Source organism: Xyrauchen texanus, chromosome 35 (assembly GCF_025860055.1).
Source record: "Xyrauchen texanus isolate HMW12.3.18 chromosome 35, RBS_HiC_50CHRs, whole genome shotgun sequence".
NCBI lineage: Eukaryota > Metazoa > Chordata > Actinopteri > Cypriniformes > Catostomidae > Xyrauchen > Xyrauchen texanus.
Window position 1 is genome coordinate 33,937,654 of NC_068310.1, and position 19,613 is coordinate 33,957,266.

A 19,613-nucleotide genomic window follows, 5' to 3' on the forward strand; every position below is an offset into this window, starting at 1 on the left:
ATATTTTACCATCAATATTTAAGAAAAAATGCTTAATTTTATTGTTTGGCTTTTCCATTGTATTGTGGCTTTTCCATTGTGTTTTGGCTTTTCCATTGTGTTGTGGCTTCATTTTATAGGGTTGTGGCTTCATTTTATTGTGTTGTGGTTTATTTCCATTGTGTTGTGGCTTCATTTCATTGTGTTGTGGTTTATTTCCATTGTGTTGTGGCTTCATTTCATTGTGTTGTGGCTTTTCCATTGGGTTGTGGCTTTTCAATTGTGTTGTGGCTTTTCCATTGTGTTGTGGATATTCCATTGTGTTGTGGCTTCATTTCATTGTGTTGTGGTTTATTTCCATTGGGTTGTGGCTTTTCAATTGGGTTGTGGCTTTTCCATTGGGTTGTGGTTTATCCATTGGGTTGTGGCTTTTCCATTGGGTTGTGGCTTTTCAATTGTGTTGTGGCTTTTCCATTGTGTTGTGGATATTCCACTGTGTTGTGGCTTCATTTCATTGTGTTGTGGTTTATTTCCATTGGGTTGTGGCTCTTCCATTGGGTTGTGGCTTTTCCATTGGGTTGAGGCTTAACCATTGTGTTGTGGCTTATCCATTGTGTTGTGGCTTTTCTATTGTGTTGTGGCTTTTCCATTGGGTTGTGGCATTTCCATTGTGTTGTGGCTTATCCATTGGGTTGTGGCTTTTCCACTGGGTTGTGGCTTTTCCATTGGGTTGTGGCATTTCCATTGTGTAGTGGCGTTTCCATTGGGTTGTGGATTTTCCATTGTGTTGTGGCTTTTCCATTGGGTTGTGGCTTTTCCATTGTGTTGTGGCATTTCCATTGGGTTGTGGCGTTTCCATTGTGTTGTGGCTTTTCCATTGGGTTGTGGCTTTTCCATTGTGTTGTGACTTTTCCATTGGGTTGTGGCTTATCCATTGTGTTGTGGCTTTTCCATTGGGTTGTGGCATTTCCATTGTGTTGTGGCTTTTCCATTGTGTTGTGGCTTATCCATTGGGTTGTGGATTTTCCATTGGGTTGTGGCTTATCCATTGGGTTGTGGCATTTCCATTGTGTTGTGGCTTTTCCATTGTGTTGTGGTGTTTCCATTGGTTTGTGGATTTTCCATTGTGTTGTGGCTTTTCCATTGTGTTGTGGCTTATCCATTGGGTTGTGGTGTTTCCATTGGGTTGTGGCTTTTCCACTGTGTTGTGGCTTTTCCATTGTGTTGTGGCTTTTCCATTGGGTTGTGGCTTATCCATTATGTTGTGGCTTTTCCATTGGGTTATGGCTTTTCTATTGTGTTGTGGCTTTTCCATTGTGTTGTGGCTTTTGCATTGGGTTGTGGCTTTTCCACTGTGTTGTGGCTTTTCCATTGGGTTGTGGCTTTTCCATTTTGTTGTGGCTTTTCCATTGGGTTATGGCTTTTCTATTGTGTTGTGGCTTTTCCATTTTGTTGTGGCTTTTCCATTGGGTTGTGGCTTTTCTATTGTGTTGTGGCTTTTCCATTGTGTTATGGCTTCATTTCATTGTGTTGTGGTTTATTTCCATTGTGTTGTGGCTTCATTTCATTGTGTTGTGGCTTTTCCATTGGGTTGTGGCTTTTCAATTGTGTTGTGGCTTTTCCATTGTGTTGTGGATATTCCATTGTGTTGTGGATTCATTTCATTGTGTTGTGGTTTATTTCCATTGGGTTGTGGCTTTTCAATTGGGTTGTGGCTTTTCCATTGGGTTGTGGTTTATCCATTGGGTTGTGGCTTTTCCATTGGGTTGTGCCTTTTCAATTGTGTTGTGGCTTTTCCATTGTGTTGTGGATATTCCACTGTGTTGTGGCTTCATTTCATTGTGTTGTGGTTTATTTCCATTGTGTTGTGGCTTCATTTCATTGTGTTGTGGTTTATTTCCATTGTGTTGTGGCTTCATTTCATTGTGTTGTGGTTTATTTCCATTGTGTTGTGGCTTCATTTCATTGTGTTGTGGCTTTTCCATTGGGTTGTGGCTTTTCAATTGTGTTGTGGCTTTTCCATTGTGTTGTGGATATTCCATTGTGTTGTGGCTTCATTTCATTGTGTTGTGGTTTATTTCCATTGGGTTGTGGCTTTTCAATTGGGTTGTGGCTTTTCCATTGGGTTGTGGTTTATCCATTGGGTTGTGGCTTTTCCATTGGGTTGTGGCGTTTCCATTGTGTTGTGGCTTTTCCATTGGGTTGTGGCTTTTCCATTGTGTTGTGACTTTTCCATTGGGTTGTGGCTTATCCATTGTGTTGTGGCTTTTCCATTGGGTTGTGGCATTTCCATTGTGTTGTGGCTTTTCCATTGTGTTGTGGCTTATCCATTGGGTTGTGGATTTTCCATTGGGTTGTGGCTTATCCATTGGGTTGTGGCATTTCCATTGTGTTGTGGCTTTTCCATTGTGTTGTGGTGTTTCCATTGGTTTGTGGATTTTCCATTGTGTTGTGGCTTTTCCATTGTGTTGTGGCTTATCCATTGGGTTGTGGTGTTTCCATTGGGTTGTGGCTTTTCCACTGTGTTGTGGCTTTTCCATTGTGTTGTGGCTTTTCCATTGGGTTGTGGCTTATCCATTATGTTGTGGCTTTTCCATTGGGTTATGGCTTTTCTATTGTGTTGTGGCTTTTCCATTGTGTTGTGGCTTTTGCATTGGGTTGTGGCTTTTCCACTGTGTTGTGGCTTTTCCATTGGGTTGTGGCTTTTCCATTTTGTTGTGGCTTTTCCATTGGGTTATGGCTTTTCTATTGTGTTGTGGCTTTTCCATTTTGTTGTGGCTTTTCCATTGGGTTGTGGCTTTTCTATTGTGTTGTGGCTTTTCCATTGTGTTATGGCTTCATTTCATTGTGTTGTGGTTTATTTCCATTGTGTTGTGGCTTCATTTCATTGTGTTGTGGTTTATTTCCATTGTGTTGTGGCTTCATTTCATTGTGTTGTGGCTTTTCCATTGGGTTGTGGCTTTTCAATTGTGTTGTGGCTTTTCCATTGTGTTGTGGATATTCCATTGTGTTGTGGATTCATTTCATTGTGTTGTGGTTTATTTCCATTGGGTTGTGGCTTTTCAATTGGGTTGTGGCTTTTCCATTGGGTTGTGGTTTATCCATTGGGTTGTGGCTTTTCCATTGGGTTGTGCCTTTTCAATTGTGTTGTGGCTTTTCCATTGTGTTGTGGATATTCCACTGTGTTGTGGCTTCATTTCATTGTGTTGTGGTTTATTTCCATTGTGTTGTGGCTTCATTTCATTGTGTTGTGGTTTATTTCCATTGTGTTGTGGCTTCATTTCATTGTGTTGTGGTTTATTTCCATTGTGTTGTGGCTTCATTTCATTGTGTTGTGGCTTTTCCATTGGGTTGTGGCTTTTCAATTGTGTTGTGGCTTTTCCATTGTGTTGTGGATATTCCATTGTGTTGTGGCTTCATTTCATTGTGTTGTGGTTTATTTCCATTGGGTTGTGGCTTTTCAATTGGGTTGTGGCTTTTCCATTGGGTTGTGGTTTATCCATTGGGTTGTGGCTTTTCCATTGGGTTGTGGCTTTTCAATTGTGTTGTGGCTTTTCCATTGTGTTGTGGATATTCCACTGTGTTGTGGCTTCATTTCATTGTGTTGTGGTTTATTTCCATTGGGTTGTGGCTCTTCCATTGGGTTGAGGCTTATCCATTGTGTTGTGGCTTATCCATTGTGTTGTGGCTTTTCTATTGTGTTGTGGCTTTTCCATTGGGTTGTGGCATTTCCATTGTGTTGTGGCTTATCCATTGGGTTGTGGCTTTTCCACTGGGTTGTGGCTTTTCCATTGGGTTGTGGCATTTCCATTGTGTAGTGGCATTTCCATTGGGTTGTGGATTTTCCATTGTGTTGTGGCTTTTCCATTGGGTTGTGGCTTTTCCATTGTGTTGTGGCATTTCCATTGGGTTGTGGCGTTTCCATTGTGTTGTGGCTTTTCCATTGGGTTGTGGCTTTTCCATTGTGTTGTGACTTTTCCATTGGGTTGTGGCTTATCCATTGTGTTGTGGCTTTTCCATTGGGTTGTGGCATTTCCATTGTGTTGTGGCTTTTCCATTGTGTTGTGGCTTATCCATTGGGTTGTGGATTTTCCATTGGGTTGTGGCTTATCCATTGGGTTGTGGCATTTCCATTGTGTTGTGGCTTTTCCATTGTGTTGTGGTGTTTCCATTGGTTTGTGGATTTTCCATTGTGTTGTGGCTTTTCCATTGTGTTGTGGCTTATCCATTGGGTTGTGGTGTTTCCATTGGGTTGTGGCTTTTCCACTGTGTTGTGGCTTTTCCATTGTGTTGTGGCTTTTCCATTGGGTTGTGGCTTATCCATTATGTTGTGGCTTTTCCATTGGGTTATGGCTTTTCTATTGTGTTGTGGCTTTTCCATTGTGTTGTGGCTTTTGCATTGGGTTGTGGCTTTTCCATTGTGTTGTGGCTTTTCCATTGGGTTGTGGCTTTTCCATTTTGTTGTGGCTTTTCCATTGGGTTATGGCTTTTCTATTGTGTTGTGGCTTTTCCATTTTGTTGTGGCTTTTCCATTGGGTTGTGGCTTTTCTATTGTGTTGTGGCTTTTCCATTGTGTTGTGGCTTTTGCATTGGGTTGTGGCTTTTCTATTGTGTTGTGGCTTTTCCATTGTGTTGTGGCTTTTCCATTGGATTGTGGCTTTTCCATTGTGTTGTGGCTTTTCCATTGTGTTGTGGCTTTTGCATTGGGTTGTGGCTTTTCCATTGTGTTGTGGCTTTTCCATTGGGTTGTGGCTTTTCCATTTTGTTGTGGCTTTTCCATTGGGTTATGGCTTTTCTATTGTGTTGTGGCTTTTCCATTTTGTTGTGGCTTTTCTATTGTGTTGTGGCTTATCCATTGTGTTGTGGCTTTTCCATTGGGTTGTGGCGTTTCAATTGTGTTGTGGCTTTTCCATTGTATTTTGGCTTAATTTTCTATTGTTGTGACTTGTTTTTGCTGTGGCTTATTTAAATTGTATGTTTTTTTTATTTTTGTTGTATTTTGGTTTTGTTCCATTGATTTTTCAGCTTTTATGTTCATTGCTTATTTTGTTATGCTGTGCACCCCTGGGCCACCGTATTAATAAACTAATAAAACTCTAAAACATCCTAATATCTAAATTTAGGTTGAAAATATTATGATAAAACACAACACACTATAAAAAAGACCTAAATGACAAGCAGTGTCTTTGAATACATATTCAAAGGAATATATTCATTTTTTTAGGAACGATTCATTTAAATGAATCGTTCAAACAAACCACTTCACTGAAAAAAAGCTGAATTCTCAAAGCTTATTTTGTATGAGCGAGAGAGGACATAGGCTTTAAGCGTGTGTGAAATTATTGCTTCGGTTCACTTGGTTGTTAATGTGACAAAAAGCGATGGATCGTTTTGTCATGCTAAACTGATACTTGCTGGAAAAAATTACACAGCGCTACTGTCTCTCGACTGAAAAAATATTGCATTTGTTACGTCAGTTCTTACTTTAGTTATTTATTGCCAATAGTGTCCACTTCTGATCTTTTCACAAAAGGTTAGTGTAGGATTCAGTGAGACTGGGAGTTCCACTTCATTCATTTGAATGTTTAAACATGTCAGTGTATCATATCACAGAATTTTCCGGCATAAACTTTACAACAGAGTTTAGCCAAACAGGCCTCAATCGACAGCCCTGTGTAGTTTATTTTGGCATTATTTGCCATCCTAGATTCAGCAGCTTTCTCATCTGGGCACTGGAAGAAGTTGTTAATGTGCTATACTAGGTTTTGTGAAACATTTCCTACTTAGGTTTACCGAATTGCACATACTGTATTTGATGTGACTTGGAAGTTCTCAGCATTCCGTGTTTCCTTAACTCATGATCATAAGTGATTAAAGAGCAAATTTGTTGGTTATTCACATTCAAACCATTAGATATTTAAATCTGGCATTATCAGTTTATGATCACATTTAAACACTGACAGACATATTAATCTCTAATAAATAAACCTTACTTTACTATTAAAGGTGTTGGCATTGTAAAGTGAACATGATAGCGTTTACAACTATTTGACTTCATAAATATGACTTATATCTGGGTGGAACCGGATAGGCTATTCTAATTTGCAAGAAAAAAATGAGGACTGGACTTGATTTTATTCATCAGGAATTGATTCGATTGTAAAAATGCAATTAGAATGGAGCCAGTTAGTTGGAGGAAAGAGGATGATTTTGAGAAACTCAATTACAAAGATGTTTTATTTTGTTTGTTTGTTTTATTAAATATATGTTGCACTGATAAATTGTGCACAATAAGACCAGGTACATGCATTAGGAAAGTGAATTGTGTACATTTTGATTTGTTGACTTTAAAAAAAGAAAAAAAAGAATGAATAACATTACCTTTTCAGTAACGCTTGACTGTCAAACATTAAAGGGATAGTTCACCCAAAAATGAACATTTTCTCATGTACGACTTTCTTTTTGCTGCACAACACAAAGATGAAGATTTTTAGAAGAATATTTCAGCTCTGTAGGTCCATACAATGCGAGTGAATGGTGACCAGAATTTTGATTCACCAGCATAAAGGTAATCCATATAACTCTGGTGATATAATCCATGTCTTCGGAAGATATCTGATTTTTTTGGAGAGAATCTACCAAAATGTAACACATTTTTCACTGTGCATCTTGCTGTGCATTTCAGTCTCTAGTTCAAGCTTGATTACACTTCCTTGTGCTTGATGCATGCGCAGAGCGCTATATGGCACTAGAAAGTGTAGTTGAGCATAAAATCGTGATCGCCAAGGAGACTACTGATGTCAAGATTTATAGTGAAAAGCGAGTTATAGTTTGATCTGCTCTCACTCAATACGGATTTGATCACTTCAGAAGACATGGATTAAATTTGAGTCTTATCTATTACTTTTATGCTGCCTTAATGTGCTTTCTGGTCACATTCACTTTCATTTATTGGACCTACAGTACAAAGCTGAGATATTCTTCTAAAAATATTTATTTGTACTGAGCAGAAAAAGAAAGTCATACACGTCTGGGATGGCATTGATTGAGTAAATGATGAGAGAAGTTTCATTTTCATTTTTGGGTGAAATATTTCTTTAAGCATATCAAATAAACTTTGAAACCTTTGGAAGAATTTCAATAGTAGTCCAATATTTGGGATTCAAAGGGGGGGACTTAATAAATAAAACATTCAATATTTTCCATGGTACGTTTTCAAGGTATCTGAGTGTTGTCATTTCAACCAAAACCCTAATACTTGTCCAGTTTTTCTGTATATGACCTTTCTTGGATGTCAGTTGAGTCTTTTGATGAATTTCCATTGGAAAATGGAACCTTAAATCAACTTAATTAGAACCTTAAATCAACTCGTACTGAAAGAGCTACCGTATATTTCGCTGAGCTTGTTCACCTCTGTACTTTATGATTATGATGTACTTAATTCTTTATTATATTACTAATATATACACTCAGTGGCAACTTTATTAGGTTCACATGTACACCTACGTATTCATGCGATTATCTAATCATCTTGTGGCAGCAGTGCAAAGCATGAAATCATTCAGATTCGGGTCAGGAGCTTCAGTTAATGTTCACATCAACCATCAGAATGGAGAAAAATGTGATCTCAGTGATTTCGTCTGTGGCATGATTGTTGGAGCCAGACGGGCTGGTTTGAGTATTTCTGTAACTGCTGATTTCCTGGGATTTTCGTGCACAACAGTCTCTAGAAATTACTCTGAATGGTGTCATAAACAAAAAACATCCATTTGAGCGGCAGTTCTGTGGACGGAATCACCTTGTTGGTGAGAGAGGTCAATGGAAAATGGCCAGACTGGTTCCAGCTAACAGAAAAGCTGCTGTAACTCAGATAACCACCAGGCTGCAGTGGGCCTACCATTTGTGTACTTCAGCAGAACTCAAGATTCATCAGACCAAGCTATGTGTTTCCAGTCTTTAAGTGTCCAATTTTGGTGAGCCTGTGCCCTCTGCAGCTTCAGCTTTCTGTTTTTGGCTGACAGAAGTGGAACCTGGCATAGTCTTCTGCTGTTGTAGCCCATCTGCCTCAAGGTTTGATGTGTTGTGCATTCTGAGATGCTATTCTGCTCACCACAATTGCACAGCATGGTTATCTGAGTTACCATAACCTTTCTGTCAGCTCGAACCAGATGGCCATTCTCCGCTTACCTCAACTGCCACTAAAAGGATGTTTTTAGTTTTTGGCACCATTCGGAGTAAACTCTAAAGACTGTTGTGCATGACAATCCCAGGAGATCAGCAGTAACAGAAATACAAGGGGGACCTATACACAATATTAGGCAGGTGGTTTTAATGTTGTGGTTGATCGGTTTATATATATATGTGCTATAATATACAATGAACACTAAAGACAAACTTAATGTTTGACCAGCATAACCAAGTGGCATCTAAAACAAACCAACTAGTCCATAGATCATTTCAGTGGTTGTAACTAATTTTAAACATTGTTTAAACGAAACTTTTTGTTAAAAGTTTGCTTGACTGTTTTGCTTTCTTTCTATAAAATACTGTATATGCTACTTGGTTTGATATATTGTTATCTAATGCAAAGACATCCATTTATACATTTTCAAATGTTGCTTAAGTGTCCAAATACTTTTAGGACCACTGCATATTACTATATATGTTCTTTAAGGGGCCAAACAAGATTGCAAGCTTTAGTATACTATTTCATAAAGCTGTAGGCTATTTAAACTTAATGAGCCCTGTGCCTTCAAACCCCTGCTGTCACTGTGTGTACCTTGTTTCTTTCATGCATATGCTTAAACATCGCTCCTGTATTCATTTTTCTACCCCCTCCTCCCCTTAAACAGATTTTTTTTTCATGCCCACAATGAAGTTCTTGTGCACCACTGTCTGAGAGAAGCCACAGAAATGCCTTGGCGCAGAGGCTGGAGACGTCATAGATTCCTCAGAGCAAGCTCTGCAGGAAAGCCCTGAGTCTCTGAAATGGAAGCGCTCCAGGTTTCCATGGCAGAGCGCACAAACAGGAGGAAACACTGAGGGAATCCCGTTATTTTACAGCACTGGACCATTATAAACACCCAGAGCCAGGGAAGGAAACCGCTCTTGATACTCAAGTCAGTCCTCAGAGCAGGCAAAGGAGTTCATGCCACACAGAGCTCTACTTAGTCTTTTTTGCACTTATAAAAGGAGTATTTTTTTTTATTTTTTATTCTTATTAATCACCTCTCCATCCAGTTTTTTTCTTCTTTCTTCAATGCACTTTTAAGGAAAAACAATTTTTGATTTTCCAAATGTTTAGAGAGACTTGGAGACTGATGCGCTACCACAACATGAGGTCCATGGATCAAGGTATGGATGGCGCGTGCTGAAGTGTTGTGATTCACTGGTAAACAATTATTTGATTTTCAAAATCTTATCATGCCGAAACAGTTTTGTTAATTTTAGAGCTAAAGCAAAATATTGAATAATGTGTAATGCAATAACTCAATGCGTGAGGGAATAATAGACAGTCAAATTGACAGTATAGTATATTACAGTACAGAAAAGGACACTTACGTCATCAGGGAACTCTCCGTTACAACCTTTATGACATCAGAAGTTGTAATATCAAGTCTTGAAACATTTTTGCTTTTTTGTTAGATGTTTTTAATAAAAGGCTGTCTCATAAAGAAATCTGATAAATGGCAATATATGTTAAATACACTTGTAATTATATGTTCTTATATGGTTTTCACTGATCACATACTTGTACATATATGGAACATATATTTCAAAATACTACACAAAAGGTCTGTTTTCACATATGTGACATATTTTCACAAATACTAGTAGAATATGAAGATACTGTAAACATATGCTCAAACATATGAACTATAATGTAATATCTATATACATATATGGTCATAAATCAGATTTCTATATGAGTTGCTCTGCAAACTGACATTCTCATGCATTTTACAGACTATACCTTTTTCAGAACTTGTGCATATTTATTTGAAGATGCTTTTTAAGTGTGGTTCTTATTTTAATTCTAACAGAGCAAGTATGATTTATTATAAAGGCATTTGGCAAAGGATGTGCCTGCAACTGTATTGGTCAATAGTTGACGTCTTATCAACAACAGAGTTTATTTGTGTTTTATTTGTGTGGGTTATCTTGAATTTCTTCAGAAAGATAATATTAGATTTGTAGGTCCACTTATAGGTGTTCAAAAGCTGCTTAACATGCCTGGAATTTCATTGTCTTTATATTTTATTATTATTAATGTATGTATTTAGTTTGCCATGACTGAGTATTGTGCATCATTAGTTACATAACATTGAAACTCAGTTCCTTTTTCTAGTTCATGCTGCATTGGAAAATTCAGGTAATGTTTAATAACCCTAGATACGGCCACAATATGCAAAAAAAAAAAAAAAAAAAAAAAAAAGGTGAAGCCTGAAATGGGATTTGAAATAAAAAGGAATCACATTTCAAAACTCAAACACAACTGACCATAAGACAAAGTGCCTTTTTATTTGATATATTATACTATAATATTATATAGTATCTGACTGTAGTAGAACAGGAGTATCTTTGATTCATTGTGTATTTATGAACGCCTGGGGGCAGCAGCAATTCTTATAGGATGCACAACTTAATTCTTTAAACTCCCGCCCAGATCATGCAGAATTGTCACACAACTCTCCATTTCTCTTTGTTGTTGCAGTCATAACTGCCAGCTATCAACAGGAGGCGCGTGTCAACAATTTTTAACACCTCTGTCTGAATGACAGGATTGGTTACGTACTACCTGTTGTGCGAAACAAGACAAATCTATTCAAAATGACACAATGCAAGCGAATGACGCTACAAGTGCTACGCGTTCTTGCATTTCGTCTGTGCTATTTTTCAATTGCTGTTCAATGCATGTAGCCTATACTTGCGTCACGCTGACGCATTGACCTTTGCGTCGCATCTCGCGCCATTGAATTTGCGCTTCGCACTTAAAGTTAGGGGACGTTCCGAAGCAAGACGCAGCCTCACGAACGCAGGTGTCTCGATATGCGTTTTAACAGTTGAAGTTCTTTTTAACATGACACGGCGTCAGAAAAACGCAGCACTCCTGCGTTAGACGCTGGGGAAAAAATAGCAAAACGCGACGCAACGGCCAAAGACGTCCGTCTGGCGCTTGTTTACATTGGAAAAGTATTGAAATAAAAATTATAATTAAATAATAAAATTCGGTGTAAACGGCGCCTTAAAAACTCAGCGTGTCTTGAAACAAGTTCTGCTCCTTTCCGTTGCTCTCCGCTGCTTTAACGTGTCCTGTGTGAACGCCCCCCATGTCACCTGATTTGATTATAATGGGAGCGTTCTGATGTTGGCGCGTGTACATGGTGGGGGTGTGAGTGAGTAAAGTTATAGGCGGAAGCTGAAGTTGCGCTCGACTAGTACAATCATCGTTCGCTCGATGTCATTCATGCGTTTGGGTGCGCTCGGACCCCTGCGCGCAAAGACCCCCGCGTACTCTCGACGCGTTTATGAAGTTGCTCCGGTGTGCATTCTAAATCAAATATACCGATGAGCTCTTTTTACGGCGATAAGGCTGCGCTAGGGCTGACTGAGGAGCTGAGTCAAGTGAACTGTCAGGATGAGCTTGAGTTTGACTACCTATTTGAGTATGGATTCCCCACGGGACCTCAAGGTTTGTGTCAGGAAACTTATGTGTGAAAGGTCTTCTGAAAAATATAATACTATAATTTTGAGCCTTTGCAGGGCTTGGGGAGTGGAGAGAAAACGGCATGATATTATTTTACAAATGAAACAAATGATTGCTGCATGTTATAACTATAAATGAAAGGATAGAAGAATATAAATTAATGTTAATTAATTTATGTATCATATGAATAGGCATATTTATTATATAAGTTTTCAATTTCCAAGAACTGCACGCATTTCCCTAAAATCATTATTAGAGTAAATTGCTTTGACCCCAAGGAACACATGTTTCTCTTTATTTGTTGTTTGTCTGTCTGTCTATCAAATGTAGTATTAATATCGTAAATGTAAATGTTTTTGATCTTCCTATATCTGTCCATTTCTGCTTTTAATTAAAAACATAAATATCAGCCTCAATAGTGAAAGTTTCCTTTTCCAGATTAACTAGCATGTAAATCACATTGATCAAGCATAGAAATTTGAAAGTTGTAAAAAACAAATTGTAAGTTTAAAATGGTTGAGACCTTGGCTATGTCTGGAATAATATAATAACATACTACTCCATACTATTCATACAGTGTATATTGTGTATACTGTGCACAGTATGGATTTTTGTTTGCATGGAATACATACCTACTACATTTGTCAAAATGTGCCATATAACATGTGTTAGAATGTTAGACTTGAATTAAGAGTCATGTGACGACAATCTAGCATACTACTGTTTGAAATGTTTAGCGTTGCATACAGCATACTGTTTCACATACTAAAAAACAGTAGGCAGCATATACAGTATACTGTGCAGGATGCAATATGCAGTACTGTACACTAGAATTCCATTCCAAATATAGTTCAATTACCAAACAAAGCCTTTCGGGACTTTTTGGAGTGCTTAACCAGTTTGTTTCTGTATCTGTCGTTTGTCTGCATAGATGAGCCAAGTATCTCCACGCACAAAGACCTCAGCTCTCCTCCCAGCCTCTCCTATCCTCTGGAGGATACTCAACCTTACGGCATCAAGCCTTGTACGTCCTCCTACACAGACGTCAGCACTGAAGGCCTTACGGGGTATGAGCAACTGGAAGCAAAGAACTACCTGGAACACACCAGGCCCAGCAGCCAAGCCCTGAGCCCCAGAATCGAGATCACCCCTTCCCGTGAGCACTATAATCATGGTCGAGACTCCCTCCAGAACCATCTCGTAAACAACAGTCCCAGTCCTGGGCTCACTGTGCCTGGTCACGACCCTTTGGCCTACCGTGAGCCACAGTGCCTGAGTCCCGCCAGCAGTAACTCCTCCACATCTTGGCACTCAGAAAACCTCTCGCCCTGGGCGTCGCCTTGTGTATCGCCAAGCAATAGCCAGGCAGCTGGGGAACTCTGCCCCAGACTCCAGGGGGTCCACACGGGTTCACCCCGTAACAGTCCGGGCACCTCCCCGCATACCAGCCTGGCTGAAGACGGCTGCGTTGGCCCACGCTCTCCTTCCCCGAGGCCCGGTTCACGCTCCACCTCTCCTCTATGCAAACGTACCTACGACATGTACAGGAACCCCAACCTGGTGCCAGGGCCTCGTTCACGCAGCCCATCGCCCCACAGTGGCCACGAAGAGCATCATGATGGCCATTACGGCTCGAACAACATGCCTGCGGTCCAGAATGGGTTTGGTGTCGGGCAAGCTAGTTCCATTCCCACCAAGATTGTGAAGCCCAATCAGCAGGTGTACCCCATCTACGCTGAGAACCACACTGAGAGCTATTTTGTGTCCTGCGACCAGGATATAAAAGCCAAATCTGCCCCTGAACCTTTCTTCGTAATTCCCCCAATCTGGCCTAAACAGTTGGTGCCTGGTATATGCAGGTAATCATTTTTGTTGATATGCACTTTATTCTTAAAGAACCCATGTTAAAGACACCATGAATTTGAGGCAGGATGTAAATAATTTTTTTAAAATAGCCAGTAGCCTTTAGTTTACATTACAGCCAAGGAAAATCATGGTTTTGGTCTTGCTATAGAGAGCATTACTGTAGTTAAAATCTTGGTTAAGGAAGTAAATATCCCAGTCATCTTTTCCATTGGGGAATTGATTTTTAACAATAAATTATAAACCTTCAAAGACAGAACTATCGCAAGCTCTGAGGTTGTTAATTGATGGTATGTGCCTATGTTTTATTTTATTACTTCATACGCAATGCTTCATGGGATTGTAGTTCATTCCCCCATTAAAAACGTCAAGTACACAGTCTTACACCTTTGTCTTTTTGTCCAATTTTCAAATAGTTCTTTGCTTCAAATCAAAGTTTGCCATGTAGTGATTCACCTCGGAGCTGGTTGGTTTGGTTAATGGCTAAGAACTCTTTCATGAAGGATTTTATGTAATCCCTATATAACAAAAATGAATGGGAAAAATACTTTCAGAACCAAGACGAATGAAAATGATAATTCTGATACGAAAATGAAAGGCTTTTAAAATACATATCTAGATAGATATAAATGCAAATACACTTGCATATAAATAACTTAAAAGGAAACAGACATGGACAAAAACATTTACTTCAGATCTGAAAACCTTATATTGGCAATATAAGAATTGCATAATGGCTTTTAAAACATAATGGCCATTTGACTAACAAATGACTATATGGTAAGTTATATCCATATTCACACTTAGAATTTAGCTTAGTAGCAGTCATGCTCTACTGGTCGCACATGTGTCTTAATAGGTACAGGCCTAAGGTGAACCATTACATTTTTGAAGTTGTATTTGACAAAAATCATCGTGTCTTGTGCACGGCATGCTCTTTTTCAATTTACAAATGGCATGTGTGAAGCAAATGAGCTTGACTATCATCTTCCCTCTCTCCCAGCATCCCGGTGACTTCCCTGCCCCTTCTGGAATGGCCCTTACCAAGTCGCACTGATCAATATGAGCTGCATATTGAGGCTCAGCCCAAACCTCACCACAGAGCTCACTATGAGACAGAGGGCAGTCGAGGGGCGGTCAAAGCCCCAACCGGAGGCCACCCGGTGGTTCAGGTGGGAGTTTGTTTTGTCTTGTCTGGCTAGACTTGCGTGTTAAGTTATTTCCTAGTCATTATGCAGCACGAGGTGATTTTGCCTCAGGCCAGGGCTATGAAAATGGTCACCTTTGCTTCTCTGTATATTCTCTGAGCAACACCCTCACACAAAGGAACTGTCTCATTTGTTAGTGGTTCTTGTTAAGGCAAGTATCACTATTGCTATTGCTCATACTTTGTGTTAGGGGTCTATTAAAACTCTGGCACACAACTTGCACTGCCACTTTTTGTGCTATGGACATGAATAACACCTCAAATTGTGTGGCATGTTGAGCAGAGGTGTGCTAGTACTGTTCTAAACAATGCAACTTATGTTTTTTCCTGCCAGACGATAAAATTGGTAAAAATATCTCATAGATTTACACTGAAGGAGGTACCCAAGCCATATGTAAGCACTAGAATATCATAGAGCCTAGACTGTGGATTTGTTTGACTTGGGCTAGTAAGCAACCTCCTAGCAACTACACAGAACAAATAGTAACTGCATAGCAACATATTAAATAACACCCTGAAAACCTTAGCAACCAAATAGCAATGGCCTGTCAACCACCTGCTGTATTAACGCCCTAGTAACCACCCAGAACAACCTTGTAACTGCATAGCAATACACTAAAAACACTCTGAACATCTCAGCATCCATATAGCAATGGCCGGTTATCCCCCTATCACTGCCCTAGCAACCAACCTGAACAATCTTGTAAATGCATTGCAACACCCTTACAACAAAGCAGAACAACTAAGTAACTGCATAGCAACACAGTAAAAACCACACAGAACACCTTAGCAACCACACAGCAATACCCTTGCAACCTCCAATCAATGTCCTAGCAACTAGCCAGAACAACCTAGTAACTGTATAGAAACACCCTAACAACAACCCAGAACACCTTAGCAACCACCTACCAACGCCCTAGCAACCACCTTACAATGTCCTAGCAACCAGTTAGAACAACTTTCTAACTGCATAGCAATGCACTATAAATCACTCAAAACACATTAGCAACCATCTAACAACACACTTGCAACCACCCAGAGAAACCTAGTAACTACTTAGTAACACACTTAAAACAACTCAGAACACCTTTGCAATCACATAGCAATACCCTAGCAACTTCCAATCAATGCCCTAGCAACCAGCTAGAACAACCTAGTAACTGTATAGAAGCACTCTAACAACAACCAAGAACATCTTAGCATGTGCTAACACTTAGCATGTAGAATTAATCTAACAACCACCTAGCAACTCTCTAGCAACCAGTCAGAACAGCCTAATAACTGCATAGCAACACACCACTCGGAACACCTTAGCAAGCACATATAAATACCCTAGTAACCACATAGCAATAACCTGCAAACACCATTCAGAACACCTCTGCAACCACCTAGCAACGCCCTGACAACCACCCAGAACACCCTTGTAACCACATAACACATGTTAAATCCACTCAGAATGCTTTAGCAACTGAACAGCACAAACACCCATTTCATTTTCTTCAGAAAATGTAAAATCAGGTTAAAAACTGTTGTAGTTGTTTGTGAATTTTACTGCCATTTGATTTGCTTTGAGGCTGCTTAAAACTCTTCAGGATGTTGTGTTTACAAAGAGATTTTATGTAATGGCAGCTGTATTCCACAGTCAAATCATATTGCTCTGTTTGTTTACCACTTGAAGTTTGATGTTTCCCGGGTAACAGTTTATGTGAAAGCCATCTTGTTGCTTTTTGCTCTCTCAGAGTAAACTTTCTGTAATGGTCTTGCTAGCAGAACGGCCAGTGTCCTTCCGATGTCAATGTCTCTGCTATAGAATGCAGGCTGCCTTGGCAAAGCCAACATGTTTAATGCTTTCCATTCCCTGTCGCTCGCTGTGGTCAGTGAAGGCCCGTCGCTGGCCAATCACGTGGCGGGAAGTTGCTCAGGACTGTCCCGATCCTTCCTCTACTTTACTTTTCCGAGCTCACGACTGACTCACCATTCGCCAGTTTCCATGGCAACCAGGTTCTCAGATGGCCCATGGAAACAGCCGTGTTTGCTCAGTTCATGAGGCCCCGCTCTCATACCCGACTCACTCTCCTGTATCTTAAAGAGACACTTTTATGTTTAGTTGTTTCATGCAGAAAGACGATATTTATAGCATTTTGCTGTCCGAATCAATTAAACATTGTGATTTTTAAAAAATGTTGTAGTTAATATATTGGCGCTTTAATAGAAAATGTATTTAATTGGTTTGAGATTGTTCTTTCATAGCTCAGTGACCCAAATGAAATACAGAAAGATTATAAAGCATATCAATTCAGGTGGACAGCATATAGATTTTCATGAGAAATGTTTTCGGTTTTTTAGTTCTTTAACAATTCTTTAATTGATTTTAATTAAGAAATATTTGGAATTAAGAATAATTTACTGCCCTTTAGCAGCCTGTTACCAAATAATAATATGATTTCGTACCAACAGATGGTGTGTTAACGCAGACATTTTATTTATTCATTTATGTGTACAAAATGCCACTAATTACAACAAAACTAATTATGTTTATCTTAAATTACAAATTGTCATATCAACGACCTTCCTTCCCGTCTCTTGGTTCTTGATTCGTTAATTTCGAGTTGGACATGACGAAATGAATAACTTGCGGTTCAGTACGTTTTTGATTCACTAAAAACCAACTGATAAGAGTCACTCTTTGGAAGGTAGCGGTGTCAATTTTGGGGTGTAGATTAAAAAACAACAACAACAAAAATTCAAGTCAAGTCAAGTGGTTTTTATTGTCGTTCAACCATATACAGTTATTACAGTACACAGCGAAACGAGACAACGTTCCTCCAGGACCATGGAGCTACATAAAACAACATAGGACAAACACTGAACCCCATGAGACTACACAGACTAAATAACATACCTATATAAAGTGCACATGCAAATGTGTGCAAAAAGTACGGGACAGTACAATAAATTACTAAAAATGAACAGGACAATGGGCACAGAGTGAGACAGTGCAGCATCGACCAGTACACAGTAGTGCAAAAAGATGACAGTTTCTAAAAGTGCCAAATGTAAACATAACATACTATGAGATAGTGTTCTATGCACATAGTATGTTATTGAGGTAGCAGCCTGGTATAAAGTGACAATAATTGAAGTGCAACTCAGGACATGTGTGTGTGTGTGTGTGTGTGTGTGTGTGTGTGTGTAGTCCAGTCTCTGAGTATTGAGGAGTCTGATGGCTTGGGGGAAGAAGCTGTTACACAGTCTGGCCGTGAGGGCCGGAATGCTTCGGTATCTCTTGCCAGATGGCAGGAGTGTGAAGAGTTTGTGTGAGGGGTGTGTGGGGTCATCCACAATGCTGGTTGCTTTGTAGATGCAGTGTTTTTTGTAAATGTCTTTGATGGAGGGAAGAGAGACCCCTATGATCCTCTCAGCTGTCCTCACTATCCTCTACAGGGCTTTGCGGTCCGAAACGGTGCAAGTCCCAAACCAGGCAGTGATGCAGCTGCTCAGGATGCTCTCAATTCTCATTCCTTTGAGAATCAGGCTCCACTGGGCATGCTGTATATTTCACGCTTTATATTCAAAAGAACCGAAGCATAAGAGTCATTTGTTAGGGAATTGGTCTAGACCAGTCGAGCTGTATGTTTCAAGCTGTATATTGAAAAGAACCGATTCGTAAGAGTCATTTGTTTCGGAAAAATCAAACTACACTGGTCATGCTTAAGATTCAAAAGAACCAGCTCATAAGAGTATTCCGTTCCGGAATTGGACCTCACTGTTCACGCTGTATGTTTCGCGCTGCTGATTTATTCAAAAGCGGTCATGCAGTGCCACTGAATAGTAGCACAGGGCAGTTTTTGAGCATGCTCTTCCATGTGCATTGGCGGAAGAATGCACGTTCTAGAACCGTTAATGGACCCGAAAGTTTTTTACTGTTGTTTTAGCATTCTTAGATGCCTATTAAAGATCAATATCAAGACCAATGCTCTGTGCTTACGTATTCAGCTGATATTTCTGATTCAACATTGTGTATTTTTGTTAACACTTGGCCTGATCACTCTGCCTTTGAACTCAAGTGTAAATTTAGCTGCATCTTCATGCTCTGTGGTTTTTGCACACTTCCTTCCGATGTAGAATCTACTTTTTTTTCTTCCTTGAGCACACATGCAATTTGCTAACTTCATTTTGTGTGTCATCGAATACAGGTTGCTGTCAGTTTTCACATGACTCTTGTCTGTGCACTCATGTAATTGTAATTATAAACACTATTTTCTGTGTAGCATCCGCATTTTTTAAAACTTCTCCTTTTGTGTTTTACAGAAGAACAAACTTTTATTTTTACGTTTGGGTGAACTATTGCTTTAAGGATGTAAGCTTTTTCAAAAGTTGCACACTAAGTAAAAATAGTCTGGAGACATTAGAAACGCACAGATTGAAATCCTGTGAGCCCTTAAGCAAGGTACTCAAATTTAGGTAGAGGGACTATCCCTGCAATTAGTTTCTGTTCATTTTTTGAATGAAGTAAAGCTAAATCACTGTGTTACATTCCCTCACATCATATTAAAACTTTAGTCTTCTAACTGAACATAAGTCCCTTATCATTAAATTCACACTTAAATTTCTCTCTCCAAATTCCCTGAACATCTCTTTCATGAATTAAATGAAGATGCGATGGACTAGTCTTATAAACCCTGCATTGTTTTACAGCATCTACCCAATCTACAAAAAAACAAGGCCATAGTCATTTTTCTCATTGGGCATGCCATGCTTTGCATATGAAAATGTGGCCTATTTGCCTCTGTGTCAAACAGGATTTGAAAAAGCTTCTTCATTATTCAGCTTTAGCACAGGAATGCAGACAACAAA

The 19,613-nt window shown here is 39.4% G+C and overlaps 1 protein-coding gene across 2 annotated transcripts in view; it reads left to right on the forward strand.

The window, feature by feature from the left end:
* The first annotated feature begins 9,099 nt into the window (after positions 1-9,099).
* The window catches only part of LOC127629256 (nuclear factor of activated T-cells, cytoplasmic 2-like), a 50,012-nt gene continuing 39,498 nt past the window's right edge, over positions 9,100-19,613 (forward strand). Inside the window, exons 1-3 of one of the 2 annotated variants that reach the window (XM_052106404.1) lie at positions 9,100-9,333; positions 12,618-13,545; positions 14,553-14,721. In XM_052106404.1, coding sequence (XP_051962364.1) covers positions 9,276-9,333; positions 12,618-13,545; positions 14,553-14,721 — 1,155 coding nt within the window. In that variant the 5' untranslated portion in view covers positions 9,100-9,275. Of the gene's footprint in view, positions 9,334-11,149; positions 11,672-12,617; positions 13,546-14,552; positions 14,722-19,613 lie in introns of those variants that run through there. The other variant, XM_052106403.1, reaches the window with a different exon arrangement.